At 25.4% G+C, this 16786-nt stretch overlaps 2 protein-coding genes across 3 annotated transcripts in view; both read right to left on the bottom strand.

Moving 5' to 3' along the window:
* Positions 1-4802: 4802 nt before the first annotated feature.
* Positions 4803-9200, bottom strand: LOC103310498. Its single transcript, XM_008188958.3, has 7 exons — positions 8916-9200; positions 8357-8666; positions 7422-8280; positions 6614-6744; positions 6441-6548; positions 5960-6025; positions 4803-5477 (listed from the first exon to the last, which is right to left on the bottom strand). Exons 1-7 carry the CDS (start codon positions 9198-9200, stop codon positions 5296-5298), a joined length of 1941 nt encoding a protein of 646 aa, XP_008187180.3. The 3' UTR covers positions 4803-5295.
* Positions 9201-9300: 100 nt separating this feature from the next.
* LOC100570343 (AT-rich interactive domain-containing protein 4B-like) overlaps positions 9301-16786 on the bottom strand; it is a 16280-nt gene continuing 8794 nt past the window's right edge. For both annotated transcript variants that reach the window (XM_016807778.2, XM_008188957.3), the window contains 6 exons: positions 14329-15058; positions 13674-13906; positions 13481-13583; positions 12676-12849; positions 11291-11450; positions 9301-9871 (listed from right to left, as the gene is read on the bottom strand). In XM_016807778.2, the coding sequence (XP_016663267.1) occupies positions 9447-9871; positions 11291-11450; positions 12676-12849; positions 13481-13583; positions 13674-13906; positions 14329-15058 (1825 nt within the window). In that variant the 3' untranslated portion in view covers positions 9301-9446. The remainder of the gene's footprint in view (positions 9872-11290; positions 11451-12675; positions 12850-13480; positions 13584-13673; positions 13907-14328; positions 15059-16786) is intronic.

Genomic DNA, 16786 nt, shown 5'->3' with positions numbered 1-16786 from the left:
TTTTTTTAATGATTTTTTTTCATAAGTACTAAAAATTCTAGTAGGTTAGGTTACACTTAATTAGTATAAAAATAATGATAATCGTCACAGATAATATTATGAACAATAAACAAATGTATAACTACAATTGTATCTTCGTTTATAATCGTCAGATACTCGATACTGGCCAACCTAATATTCATAATGAATGGTCCATTCATGTATTATTTTTATACGTTAAATCAATAAAAAAAAACCTATATATGATAAAAAATTCTTAAAAATAATCATTAAAAAATCAATAAAAAATCATTAAGAATCCTGTATTTATTAAAAAATTCTTAAAAATATCAATATAAACCCATATTTATTTAAAAAATCTTAAAAAAAATAAATAAAAAACTATTATTTATAAAAAATTATTAAAAAAATTATTAAAAATCAATAGAAAATGTGTATTCATAAAAAAAATCTTAAAAAAATCAATAAATATCTATTTTTTATTAAAAAATCAATAAATAAATTGTTAAAAAATCATTAAAAATCTGTTTTTATTAAAAAAAATCAATAATTTTTAATATTTTTTTTTTTAAAATATCAATGAAATTTTATTTGTTGGGCCAAAAAGCATCAACATTTAATACAAGACTGTTGATATCTTGTTTAAATAGTAATTGAACAATTTCAAAAATATGTAAGCACAATTTTTTTTATAAGTTTATAAGTTCGATTTTTGACAACATTTATCAAATATAAAATTAAAAAACAATTTTGTCGTTAAAAATGTATAAAATGTCCAACTTTTATAGCTAAGAAATGAAAACTTACCACAAGGTTCCACGTAAGTATGTTATTCTGTAGCGAAAAAATCTCAAAAATAAAAAAACTGTTTTTTATAGTTATTTTATGTTTAAATTTGGAAAAAATTACATATGAAATAACCAAGAATAACGGTTTTATTTATTATGTTGTAATTTTATAATATTAATTCAACTTACCGGCTAACGACTACCGTATTAATAATAAGCAATAACAAAACAAATATAATATAAAATATCCACACTGACAAACCGTCACCGCTCAGAATTGTTTTTCGTATACAATATTATATCATTGAATTCAAATTTAATACCATTATCCATTATACAGTGACCCACTTGGAACCTACTGCACAGCAAAGAGACATCCATCTACCCACCTTATTATCATTATAATTTACTGTCATCAAATTTTCCTGTTAAATATGTCTTACTTATATTTCCACTGTATAAAATAAAAATAAAAATTATCAATAACATATTTTTTTAAAATGTACATTTTTAAAAAAACATTAAAAAATCTATATTTATTAAAAAAAATCAATTATAAACCAATATTTATTTAAAAAATCTTAAAAAACACAAAAAAAATATATCATTATTAAAAATAGCATAAAAAAATATTAAAAATCAATAAAAAAACAGTATTTATTAAAAAATCTTTAAAAAATCTATATTTATTGAATAAAATCAATTATCAACCTATATTTATTAAAAAAATCTTTAAAAAATCATTAAAAATCAATAAAAATCAATAAAAAATCAATAATAAAATCAACACGTCAGAAGCGCTAGCGTTAAGTGAAAAAGGTAACGCTCGAATAACTCAAATAAAAGTTTCACTGCCCAAGCGGAAAAGCCCCACATCAGAAAATACCGATTTTTAAATTATATTTTTGGTTTTGGTTTTTAATAATAATACCGGTATCCAATTTTTTTTGGTTTCAGTTAAATAATGGTTTATAGGGACCGGTTTCAAGCCCTGCACTTTTCACGAAGAGAAAAGGTAAATTGTAATTTAGAGGGGGCATAAAAGTTTTTTGTGACAATGAGTAAAAGAAAACTTAGAAAAAAAGGGGTGCCAAAATGCAGTATTGGGTAAGTTACTTTTAAAAAGTAATTAAGTTACTTTACTAGTTACTCAAATAAAATTGTAATAAAATTACTTTACTTTTCAAATAGAAAAGCAACTCATTAATTTCTCGTTACAAAAATAAAAATTCTTTTTACATTTCTTGGCAATAATCCTCTGCATGCAAATTGAACAAGCAAATTTTTTATGAAACCTGTATAGGTAAGAGGATCAAAAAAAAATTAGTCTTCCACACAAGCTATATATTCATAGTAAAGTTTACTAAGTAAACCCATTTAAAGGAACAATAAATTTAATGAACTGTTCTCGTGATTTACGGTGCAATTAGACATTTCAAATATCAAAACCATTGAAAACTGAATTTTACCGAGTTAAAATTAAATATATTATATACATGTTAGATCGGTGAAAATAATAATACTCGTATATATAATACCCTCGCGTATGTATTTATCTTCAATTCACAATAGGTACTTCTTAGTAATTCGAAACTGTACCTAACACGTTATTCTATACAACTTACTTTTCAAAAGTAATTTCCATTACATTTTCGTTACTTGGAAATAATTCTAACGAAATTACGTAACGCGTTACAAGCAAAGTAACGATGTTACAGTAACGCGTTACTTTCGTTACGTTACTACCCAACACTGCCAAAATGTGTGTACCTAGGGCGCCAAAATCATAAATACGCCTCTGGAAGAACTAATGTAAATTAACTTTTGTGACAATAAATTCTTGATTAAAATTTAACAGTTTTTTTTATTATTATAGTGCTTTTATAAAAACATTACAATATTATTATTGAATATTGGGTATATTACCTACCGTTTTTTACTAATATTAAACTGGACTGTATTTCCTATTCGGGCCAAATTATGAGTTTGACAGTAGGGTCAGTATGTGTTTGTGATAAGAAACGTGGTAATTTAAATTTTGTAAATTGGGGTCGACATTTAGAGGCTTGCAAAGTTTGATTATTTTAAACTGTGAAAGAGATATCACCATAGATTATAATTTGGCCATTGATTCTTTTGCAGCAACATCTGATTTATTGAGGGACAATATTTATCGTTTAAATATAGATGTATTGTTATTAACACATTATAAGTTATGAGGCACTAACGTAAGTAATTTTATTATATTTCTGATATTAACATGACAAAATATATTATTGTTGTAGAATTGTGAATTGGGGCGTGGGGGCAAAGTCCCCCACGAGTCTGTGTGATAAAATTTAAGCGGTGGTGGTTGAGCATTTATACTTGCCTCATAAAATAAAATAGTTCACGCCGCCACTGAACGTATATTTATAAACATTTTCACTGGTTGTTCATATTTCCATTTTCTATACATGATTAAATTTTAAAAATATTTTGATTTGTTTTAAACTGTTTAGGGACATTTTCAGTTTCCAATTTTATTAGTTTTTTTTTCTATGAATGTCAATAAAACTTTATTTGTTAGAATAAAAATACTTGAACATTTAATACAAGGCTCCTATATATTTTTACAATGACACTTGAAAAATATTACAAATCCTTAGTCACAGTTTTTTTTTATTAGCATTTAAAGTTCAAAAATTGACAAAATATGTAAAAATCACGAAAATTAGCAAATTATTTTGAGTTAAGAATTTATAAAAAATTTTATTTTTAAATCTAAGATTTGTAAATTTAATACAAGATTCCTCATAATATTGCCTACCTTTATCAAAAAAAAAATGTCTACAAGAAAGTCAAATTAAATTTGTATGATTGTTTGAAATTCATATTTTTACAATATTTGATATTTGCTCGATTTCTCACGTGACGATTTTCTTATTTTATTGTAATTAAAAAACGAACGACTGTAGATATTTAAAAATTTCACTGAATGTTAATATTTTCACTTTCTATACACCGTACAATTTTGAAAATAATTTGACTCTTTTTGAGCTGTTTACGACATTCTCAGTTTTCAATTTTAGTTTTTTGTTTTTTGTAAATATCAATAAAATTATGTTTGTTGAGTAAAAAAGCATGAAAATTTAATGCAAGGCTCCTGTTATATTGTTGCAATAGCAGTTGAAAAATATTAAAATACATGGGCACAACTTTTTTTTATAAGCATTTGAAGTTCAAATTTTGACAAAATGTATCAAATTTAAAATTGAATAATTATATTGTAGTTATAAAATTTATAAAATGTTCTACTTTTATATCTAAGGATTGAAAATTTAAAACAAGATTCCAAGTAAGTAGTTAATTCTGATACCATAAAATCGAAAAAATACATAAGCACAGTTTATTTTTAAAGCCATTTTAAGTTCAAATTATGGATCAGGATGAATGGTTGATTACAAGAAAAATCGTGGTAGGTGGAATCGAAGTTTTTTTTATTTTTATTGTAATCCGTCCGCTTATAAGGCATCTATTGCCATAGGACGTACCAATAAATTAGATTTCATTATTATCAAAAATATTATATAATGTAATTATGTCGTCGAAAATCTATAATAGTAATTGTATATATACTTGGGCTTTTAGAAATCTTATGTTAGGTAACTTTGCACCCCAATCCACTATGCATACTATACTATACAGCTAAATACAAATAATATTATAAATACATTTTTAGGTACATGTTTTTCATAATATATAAAAATACTTTTAAATTATTCTTACAAATTATTTTCTAACAAACACGAAACCTAATTTCAACATTAATTCAACATTTTTTTTACCATTTATATGATAAAAATACATTTAAGTTTAAATGATTTCATAATATTCAGCAAATGTAAGAACATAATATATATGGAACGTGTATCATGGTATCATGATTATTGAATAAATTAGGTCATCGTGGCATATCAATTTATTATTATTATTTACTATACAATAGAGTACAATCAAATTCTTATTGAATATAAAATAATTAAATAGTTCAACAATAGAAAAACACTTAATTTTAATAACAAAATAGGAAGTGTTTAAATATTATTTAAAATGTATAGACACACTTAATAAGATCATCATAAGGCACAATATTTTCTTTTGAACCCTCACAAATTATAAGCATAGTGAATTTACACATTTGACTGCAAAATAAACTCAAATATCAATTGAAATGTAAAGAATGGATTGAAACAAAGAATTTATTTACTAATTACTAAGGTACAAGTCATTTTGGACAAATACTAAAAAGGATACAATTTTAAATTTTAACAGGTTTCTTAAAAATGTCTATTTTACTTTGAAAAAATAAGTTATCCTTGTATGGAAGGTTTAAAAATATATATATATATAATGAAGTATATAATATTATTTGGAATTACATTTTTAATGATATAATATCAAATATTTAACATATTATATATCTATACTTAAATTCTAGTAGGCGGATCACCTAAGCAAAATTGTATTAAGATTCGCTACTAGCTGCTTGTCTAGCAGCATTGGCCTGTTCCCTTTTTCGCTTATCAATTTTTTTCTTTCTTCGATTAATCACAACTAAACGAGCTTTTACTGTAGCATATACTTTTCGTACATCATTCAATCTGTCCATTAGTTCAGCTTGCTTTTGAGCCGATATCATTTCTGGAGCTAAAATGTTAACATGTCATAATGATGTAATAAAAAATGTTAATCAATAAAATAATAAATTATGTGTTAGAAATGTTCAGTTATGTCATAATTATAATATAATATAATAATTTATTAAATATGTGTGTTAGCAACCGGCTACACTGATTGACAAGACGCCAGGCCACGCGGTATCTCTATCCCCGAGTAGTATGTGCGTAACCATAGTGTGCAACGTTCTGTGCGCCTATGTTCCACAGTCGTTCGCTTACTTTTATTGAATAGTATTGTTTTATAATTATTAGTCTATCGCGAGTCGCGACGTTGTCACATTTTTATGTGATTTCTTATTGAATTTTAAGTGTTTTAATAAACCTTTCCAAAACCTATCTACTATTTTACATCCTGACAAACCACGCTTACAAGTGTCTATTATATTATTATAATCATTCAAACACACATTATTATAAGTTATACAAAAAAAAAAATGTAACTATACTTACGGAATACAGGTTTGACAAGTATAGATTTCCATTCTTCTTCTTCGTCTGGGTTTTCAACATGGCTTACTAAAATTTTTTAATTTTTTTAATATGTAGATTTCATAATATATTTATATTATAGATTAATAACATTTACTATAAATCATAGTGATTATATATTTTGATCACATAATATAATTTTATTAATTACCAAGTGTTTATTACTATATAAGAAGTTATAAAATATCATTTTTTTCTTGATATTCAAGTATATTAAATGTTATGTAAAAATTTAATTATTTTAAATTTTATAAGCAAAAAAATTATATTTTGGTATTTTTGTGATTCAGCGATAATTACTAAAAGATATAATTACTCAATAGAGCATGGATAATTCACAAAAATAATTTGAAGCATATTCAAAATAGACAGAAGTAAATGATTAGCCCCTGAGTGTCACCAAAGTTTAATTAAAAATACTAATATTTTAAAAACCAACTACCTGAAGGAATAGGCGCAGTAGCAGTAGATAATTTACTGCGTTTTGATGTTTGTTCATGACTACTAATTTTGCGTTTGAATTGTATTTTTTCTGGTGGCTTTGCTATTTCTGTGAGTACATTCAATTATAACATTATAAATTTACTGAAATATCTCACTTGATATACTACTTACTCTTGACTATTGTCTCTGGTTCTCTTTCAAGTAGTTCTGTAACTGATGGTTCATTTATATTATTACCAAGTTTTTTACTAGAAATCTCAGCTAAGAACAGTAAATGTTGTTGATCAAGAATTGCTCCATCTCTATAGTTTTTGATAAAAATAAAATGTTAATTATTAAATCACTATACATTACATTTAATTATAATATGATAATGAACAGGACCCACCAAACAATCTAAATAATGAAGTAGTAAATTTAACTATAAAGTATCATCAGTTAGTAAACTATAATATTTTTTAATCGGTTAAAGACGTCGTAACTAATCAACCCCCCTATCATCGTTGTTACCATCTCATTAATGCATAACATACAAACATTTAGGTTAGGCCTTTCCAATTTTGTGTTGTTTGCTTAAATATTAGGGCACCTACTATCAAACTTTAAGGGTAATATTATCCGTGTTCTCTGGTTGATATAATTCCTTTTTTTATTAAATTTCAAGTGAGTTAAGACCGTTTTAAGTATAATATAAAGCAGTGCTTTTAAACTGGTGTGCTGTTAACTGTTAAATCTGTTAAAATATGGAAGCGACAAAAAATGTCAAGTCATTTGTGTTTAACTTTAAATAAGTATCGTAAAAATGAACGAGAGAACACAGATAATGTTATCTTCAGGGTTTTATTAAACCTGATAACATAAAATTGTAATCAATGATCAAAAATCTGCCATGTTATCCAATTGTAATATGGAGCTAACAATATGAGATTATGACATCATCTTAAATCTATATTATATTCTAGTAGTACAATAAAATTACTTTTTAAGAATGTTAGTATATTCTTCCATTTCTTCTTCTGTAGCACCCATCAATGTAATCATTGGTCTACAAAAAGATTGATTCATAGCACACATAGCTGAAGCAGCTTCTCTTTCTTCATAGAGTGTTTGAAGAGCTTTTTTTCTTTCTTGTTCATAATGTTTTTCTGACATACCAGTTGGACTACCTGGTATCGTTTCTTTACAATTAAGAACATTATTTACATCATATTCAGAATTATAAAAACTTTTGCTAGTACTGGGCAAAGAGTTTTCATAAAAGTTGCTTTTACTGGTACTTGGAATATTATGATCATAGAAGTCTTTGGTACTGCAACTTGGAATATTGGGATCAAATAAACTACTTTGTCCAGGGACATTTGTATCAAAAATAACATTTTTGACTGCTTGACTAGCTTCAAAGACACTATTTTTTGCGTCACTACTGGTGTCAGTTTCATAAAAACTATCTTTGCTTGTACCTGGTTGATATATCATATCAAAGAAACCTTTACTAGTACTAGGCTTATGAATGTCACATTCTGCAGATTTACAATTGTATTCTTTATTTAAAACATTATTGAGAGTATCTTCATCTACTATTTCTTTTCTACATTGCAATTCTGGAAGCACCATAATTTTTTCTTTATCATATTTATCTTTAACATTTTCGACTACAAAATCAAATTTTTTTAGACTTATCATTAACTGAAGGTTCAGCAATGACTTCTCTAATTTCGATTGAAGGTAGTTTAGAATTTGGATAAAATTCAAAACCAGATTTTGTGTTTTCATCATTATTATCCATATATAGTCTATTTTGACTCGAATTGTTTCTTTGAACAAGAGCATATTGAATGCTTTTGTTACGGCATGTAGTACTTTCATAATCTGTATCTTTTGGTATACTTATATCTATTTTTACATGAGATGAACTTTTAAAATCTATTTCAATATTAGTATGTAAATATGGTCGTAGTAGTGGCAGGGACTGTGCTTCTATGTTTTCATCAATTTGTACATTGGAAGAATTATGTTTTTCGCTTATAACCACAAGATCAGAAACCTTTTGGTAATCATTTTCTATTTTATAATTTTCAGCTTTAACCAATTTTGATTCATCATAAACTTCATCATCATCTCCTTCTTCAACGATCATATCATTAGGTTCATAATGCTTCGGTATACTAAAAATGTTGGTAGGTGGTGATTCAGGTGGTTTCATGCACAGATCCAAAACTTCATACTGTAAATCAGAAACACACTGAACATTTTGCTCAATTTCTTTAATATTTGGCGTATTTACCATAACTTCACTTATCACGTTTTGAAATTCATTAGAATCATTGTTGGATTGATTTATCATAATTGGATTTTCGATTTCATTTATAATATTCAAATTGTCATTGACTTTTATTTTAATATTATTATCAAATAAATAAATGATATTGCTGTTGGGCACAAATGGTATCATGGACTTATTTTGTTCAACTACTTCCTTTTGTGCTGAAGGAACAAAGACTCTTTGCAGCTCATCAGGTTTCTTTGAGTTAAATAATTTTGGTGAATCATGTATATTAGATCTACAAAGTTTCTCTTCAATGACAGAAGAAATGGTAAAATTGCATGATTCAGATTCTTTAAGTTCGTAAACATCATCTGTAACTGGTTCATTAATTTTTGGAACTTCTATCTCTATTTGTTGATCCAATATAAATGATTCTGTCTTTTTACTAATATCATTATTACTATTTGTTGAAGATGGCATTAGTCCCTTCATATCTGATCTTATTTTATTAAGATCAAAATAAGTACCAGATATTATTGATTCATAACATTTGTCATCCGATGAGGAAGAGATGACATCAGTTACTTTTTTCAATTGATTTTGTTCTTCATCTTGAAATGACGATGGGCAATAGATGATACTTGAATTTTCCGACTTTGTAGGAATTATGAACGGCTCAGATTTAATTCTGTTTTCTCCATTTCCACTATTTTGAAGATTCAAAAAAATACTCTAGATCTATTTTTTTCTAGATTTTACTTTTGGTGACAAACAATGGTTTGGAGCAATTTTTAGTTCAATTTGTATACCATCTATTTTATTTTCATTCTGTGCTTCTACATTTTCATTATCTGCATTTGGCTTTATACTATAACTTGGTGGTTGAAATGGCTGTTTAAGTGCTTGCTTACATATATCAACTTCTTTAAATTTATTGCTTTGAACTTTAAACACACTTGACTTTGGTTTTAAATGTGCACTTCGCTGCATAAGTACTTTTTTACTAGGATATATCCTTGGATATTGAGTCTTTTTCTGGTCATCAGTATCTAATGGCTCAGTTTTTATAATAACACCTGGTTCTAATTTTATGACTTTTTTCCTACTGTACTGTTTGGATGATCCTTCACTTACTATGAATTCTCCTTCCAAATCGGAATTATCTACAGTGTAATTAAGAAAACAAAAATATAATACATCATTATGCATGGGTATAAATTTTACAAAAAGTATATTAAAAATTCAGTTTCTATCAATTTCAATTTTTTCATAATTTTAGTTTTAAATATTATATTATACATTTTTTGATAATTCGAAATTCAGAGGACAGAGTTAAAAATTCGATTTATAGAGGTTTTCAATTTACCGAGTGTTTGAATAATGCGTGATCACTTTTTTTTTTTTGTCTGCTATTGACAAACACTTGTACTTTACAGGATCCATATTGCGACCGACTACATTTTATTCAATTTCAACAACGATTTACCCATTGCAGAGATTTATTTTGATAAAATAATACGACTTGAGTTTAGATTAGGTAGGTAAGGTACGATAACATTTATAAACCACAATAATATTTAACCACCGTCGTTATTAGTTTCATTACGAGTACGTCAAATAGAAATACACACAAAATTAAGTACACATAATCTTTATATGTACATACATATGAACTTACATATTATAATCGTGTTTAAGGAAGTTTGAATTATAGGTTAGTGAAAAAAAAATTTGAATTGTAGAGTGTGTCCCACCGACAGACATTTCGAATTATCGAGGGGACAGGAATACATATATTTTCTTTTAATTATAGAGGTTTTCTCAGGGGACTCAGCGTTTAGTTGAATTTATGAAATTTTTAAAATTATTGAGGTTCGAATTATTTAGTGACTACAGTAAGAGATGAACAGGCAAAGAGGTACAACAAAAATGCAGGAAAGGAAAAGATTGAGTTTTTACCAGGAAGTAAGGTACTATTGCTAGACAAATTCACTAAGAAGTGGTCTACAGAAATAATAGCAGAGAAAACTAAATTTCCCAAATCATACATAGTAAAAGATGACAAAAGAAAATTAATAAGAAGAACTACACATTTCATAAAGAGGTTGAAAGAATATAATGATTTTGATAACTTTGATGAAGAAAATGATAAGACAATAAAAGAAAACAAGGAGTTAATAAAATAGTATTTTTTTTAAGTAAGAATTTTGTAGTAATTGTATACCTTTAAAAACATATTTTTTTTTAAATTTGTTTTAAATGGGGAGATGCAATATTTGGCAATACTGTTGAGACATACAGTTCATGTGTGTGTAAAAAATATTATCATTACAAGTGTGGCTCACATTTTCTCTCTAATAAATATGTTGTCATAAACCTTGACTTTCTTTCATTTTTTTTTTTTTTAATATATTTTATATTGAAATAATATATCAAATATATAAAATATAAAACAGTTTTGTATAAAATGGCTAGTAAAAACAATAACCACTATACACAATAGGTGCATACTGCTTGTTTATTATGTTTGCAACAATCTATATATTTTTATAAAAATAAATTAGCAATAATATTTTACATACCAATATTATATAATGGACGATCGGTCAAAGTACATGCTCTAGTAGGTCGAGCACTGCTAAAAGGTGATTTCTTCACATTTGAATTTGGTCTAAGTGGAGTAACTGAACTGCTGGTTCTACTACTTGTTGGCGGTACTTTTTTTAGATCCACATTTTTTTGCTAAAAAATATTAATATTGTTAGATGTTTGGTAGGATGTATGCTATTTTTATTTACAAGTATAATTAATATAATAATAAAAACTAAGTGTGTACATTCAAGTCTGAATAAACCCAATAATAAATAAGTTGATATTTGAAAAAAGCTTATCCTTCAAAAATGTATTCAAACTTTAAGCTAGTATATTTAATAAGTCATAATTTTTTTGAAAAATATTTATTTATCTGCACAAAAAAAAACTATCATACTAGGATTAAATTTAAAAGTATAATTACTTAAGTTGATAACAATATATAGAGCTGTCTTCAAAGATAATGATCACGGTGATAGAAGCAGAGCAATGATGAAAATCGGTCGGCCGACTGATTATTCTTTTGAGACAGAGCATACTTATTGTTTAAAATCATACCAACCATTATTTAACTCTGGGTAATTATTTTTAATAGGCACTTATACGTCTCGGACATTTAATATATTATGTTATTTAATAGGGATAAAATAAATGATTATTGCATTCACAAACTGTTTAGTGGACAATAATTTATCTATCAAGAATATGGATTGTCTCGTAATGCATGTAATATGCATCAACATAATAATATTTTTTAATGTATTTAATTATGATCATGTTTTTACATAAACAAACATTTTATAGTATTTTGTTATGAATATCCACTGAATATATTAATAAATATAAATTATAATACAATATAACTATTATTAGTAAATTGTATAAAAAATAATTATTTTATGATAGAATTTATAAAGTATTTTTAATAAATGCTGCATTTGAATTTTATTGATTTATATTATTTAATAGGGTATACACATTTTCAAAAGCATAAAAAAATTGTATAATTAAATAAAAAATTATTTTCATTAACATAAATTAAATAATATTAATTATTTTCTTTAACATAAAATAATTTAATGAACAAATAATATTTTCAAGTCTTAACATCCATATTATCATTGTTCAAAATGACCATGCAGTTACAGATGTTATCAATCTACAATGTATAATTCTAAGCAACTTACCGAAACAAAAACTTAATATATCATATTATATTAATTTAAACATAATATTATTAGTTATTATATTGTAGTTTAAAAATAATAATATTAATAAAACTCTTAAATATTTAAAACAAAATATAGAAATGTAAATTAAAGATAATTATTTTACACCATTGTCTATCAATTATTTTTATAACTATCATACATACTTCTGGAGGACTACTTTTTGAAGAATCCGCAATATCTACTTCAAGTCCTGGTTCCGGGTCCTTAGTTTTATAAGCAATACGCATTACATCTATCCATTCATCATAACGTGAATTCCATCCTTTATAATGTACGTAATATTTCTTTACACCTTCAATATCACACACACTAATAACCTAAAAATGTATCGTATTTATATCATTTGATTATTTTAAATAATAAAAATGTTAAGATATTACATCAAAGTATTTAAACTATCTGGTTATGGTATGATTATTAAACTCAAATTTAACCTAAGACTAAAAAAATTTAATTTTTTAAATAATAATAAGATAAGAATAAGAATTTTTTAGAATAATAACAATTTAAACGCAAAAAATAACTCTAACAATTAAGTAAAAATAATTTTAAACACTTTAAAAAAGCACTAATTTATTATTCATAATATTTATTAGTTATATGTGAATATATTGAATAAAAACAAATGATAGTAAGTAATTAATTTTTTAACATATATATATCCGTTTTCAAAAGAGAACATACCGGCCAACGATCAATTTATGTACGGCGACGCACATCCCCCCCCCCCAATTTCCCATTGATAGTCATTGTGTGGTTCTTGACGGACCAATCGAATCATTCGACATGCGCAAAAACGGGTATATTTTATTTATAACGATTAAAAATAAGATTTATTTTTTTGGCTTAGTTGTAATTTAGTGTATAACACAATATTATTGAAGTAAGACAAATTAAAATTATATTTATAAAAAAAAAATATATCTTTTGTGTATTTAAATAACTTACTTTTGCTTCATAAGTTAATGCTTCTTTATTTCCATAGTATACTACTAAATTATCTCCAACGACCACTGGTGTGTCTTTATCAAATGGTACATTCTCAATATTACTAAATTAACAAAAATATTATACCAATATTAAATAATATAAAATACATAGAACTGATTTATATTATATTATTGTTTATAAAGTAACATACACGGGTGTAAGAATTATATCGTTTGAAATAACTTTCTCCTCTTTATCATCCTTTTTCTTTCTTCCAGTTTTCTTCTTTTCAGATCCATCCTCTTTTTTAATTTTAATTAGATTTTCAACAAGAAGCCCAGGCTGTGTAAGTTGTACAACAGAAACACTGTCACCGAGATTACTTAATACTGACACTCTTCTTGATTTAGTAGGTAATTCTTCTTTAGTTTTTGATTGTGTAAACTAAAATAATAAAACAATTGATTAATTTTTAAAAATATATTTTATAAGTAATGAATAGATGTTAAGATTTAATTTAAAAAAAACAAACTTTATTCATTAACTATACCAAAACTATCTAGCAACTATTAAGATTAAATAAATTGAAATATAAAGTGAAGCTGAGTACATAATTTATCTTCTTTCATAAATTAAAGTTAATTTAAATTTAAATTTTGGAAAAATTAATATTTTAATTTTTTCATATAATAAAATAAATAAATAAAATAAGCACATTCAACTTATGGTCAATAAATAATAAGTAATCGTTAAAATCTGAATTTAAAATTAAAATATTATTTTTACTGCCTAAACAATTATTGGCCAATACAAAATTAAATTAAGAAATAAAAAGTATAATATACAACATATTAAACAAAAGTTACTTTTAATATTTCTCCATCAAGATTTTCATTATTTGAAGCATCTTGCTGGGTATGAGAAACTCTTCTATTAGATTTTTTGAATGGAGTAATAATTTCTTTAACAACGGTTTTAATTTGTTCTTTGATACCTCTCAATTTTCTCATACCTGGTAACCCAGTATTTGCAGATTTTTCTTTTACAACTTTTTCTTTTTTAATAATTTTTTGCATTGATTTTCCAAATAAATTTCTCATATATATATTTTTTTCTAATTTTTTATCTTCAATGATTTGATCATCTACTGCTTCAGAATCTATCTCTTTTTTTATCTCCTTTTTTAGGATTTCTTCCAATTCTTTTTTTGTTTTAGAATTTCTAACTGGATCTTTTGTTTCTGTTATTTCGGGATTCCTTTTCACTGATGGTCTATTACGTGATATACTATTAGCAATATCTTCTTTTTTTTTATCACCTTTCTTTGAAGTTTCTTCATTATTCTTCACACGTTTTTCTTCAGCTTTAATAGCTTTGGCTGTTTTTTTAATTACATCAGAATTATAGTTTTTTTTATCGTTCAATTCATTTTTTGCACATTTAATTTTATCAGTTGCACATGAGGTGCTAGGCAACGCCTTATAAACGTTCCTAATAATGCTGCGACTAAATCTGCTGCGCGATCTTTCTCCTATTGGATGACTCATCATGGTACATCCAAGTTTTCGATAAAAATCCTCAAAATTATGTAAATATCTGTAAGGCGACACAAGAAAATTATTAATATTGTATGAATATATTACATTTTTATTGTTAAAAGCATAGGTAAATTTATAAAAATAAATTTTAATTTACTTATATTTTTTCTTATTTATTAATGCACAATACACTATTTAACCCATTGTTGGTGACGCTACTGTTTTCACATCATTAGGTAGTGACATGTAAGCGTTTCGCTCATATTTAATTATTTTTGGAAGGATAAATTGGGAAAGTGGACTTACTAATTTATAAGTAGGCGAAATGCTCATAGCATCACCAACGACGGGTTAAATTTTAATTTAATTTGAAGCAAGTTATGAATATTTTAAAATGCAAAAAATTTACTATGTAAAAATACTTGTAACTTGCTTGAAATTAAAATATAAAAAAATCTATGAGATTAACTAGATAATATTCTTGATTCTAAATTTTATTAGAAGTAAATTCACTCTAATTTTTAAACTAACAGAGCTAAGCGTGATCTACCGAGCGTACAATTTTCTATGATATGCGTTTTTAAGACAGAGAGAAGGTATGCTCATGTAGCCCCATCTTAACATGACATTTAATAAAGAACAGAAATCTATAGAAGTTATATTTTAAATTTCAATTTAGAAGTCTCTAAAATTATTCAAAACTTGTAAATGTATTAGGATAAGATACTTAATGCAATAAAATAGTGATGGGAACTATCGAATAGTCACTATCGAACTAGTCAATAGTAGTTCCCTATTCGAACTATTCGATAGTCATCTATAACCTATTTGAATATGAAAACTATTCGAATAGTTTTTTTTTGAATATATTGAATAGCAGTTTATCGAATAGTTTATCGAATAGTTTTTATTCGAATTATTTATCGAATAGTTTTTATGATTATTCAAACTATCAAATACTATTCGATAGTGTAAACTATTTGATAGCGCCCATCATTTATCATCCACCTGACTATTTGATAGTGCTATTCGAATAGTCTACCAAAATATTTGATAGTTTTTTAGACTATTCGATAGTTTCTATTAAAAACTACTAATCGGTTATGTTAAAAACATTTGAATAGATATTTGATAGTTTATTCACAAAGCTTATATTGATGATTTAATGTTATATTAAATGTCTCAGTTAATAAATTAGTACCTAATTATTAAACTTAACCTATTCTATTTCTATTTTGTCATATGCCACTCTACTGGCAACAATTCCACCACAGAATGCGCTCAACTGTTATTACCACTCTTTAGCAATATTTAAATAATATTATATTCAAAGTGGTAGATGTTAAGGTGGTTTTAATGACAAATTAAATAATACTTGAAGTTTAGTGTAGTTAGTGTTTTTAAAAATTATTATATTATTAATAGCACTGTCGTCGTCGTCGTCTCATTATTTATCAGTTATTACTTACAAATGTGCGCCTTTTCAATTTAGTTTTTTTGAAAATAATTAATAATGAGAAAAAAATATTTAAATATTTGTGCCATGTCCCTTACAAAGGTGTTTAATGTGTTTATTGATTCTTTTCCACCACGTTTCAATAAGATACCTATAATGGCTGTGAATTATATTTATAAATATATAAAATTATATTAGACTATTCAATATTATACTTTGAAAGCATATCAGAGTTGTACAATACATAATTTTTTACATTTTTAACGTGAGTTATGCACATATTTCCATCCTTTGAGTATGTTCATCAAATACTATCATTGTCATCGAGTA

Source organism: Acyrthosiphon pisum, chromosome X (genome assembly GCF_005508785.2).
Source record: "Acyrthosiphon pisum isolate AL4f chromosome X, pea_aphid_22Mar2018_4r6ur, whole genome shotgun sequence".
Classification (NCBI taxonomy): Eukaryota; Metazoa; Arthropoda; class Insecta; order Hemiptera; family Aphididae; genus Acyrthosiphon; species Acyrthosiphon pisum.
The sequence above is the reverse complement of the archived record's forward strand: the minus strand, read 5'-3'. Positions and strand labels throughout refer to the sequence as shown.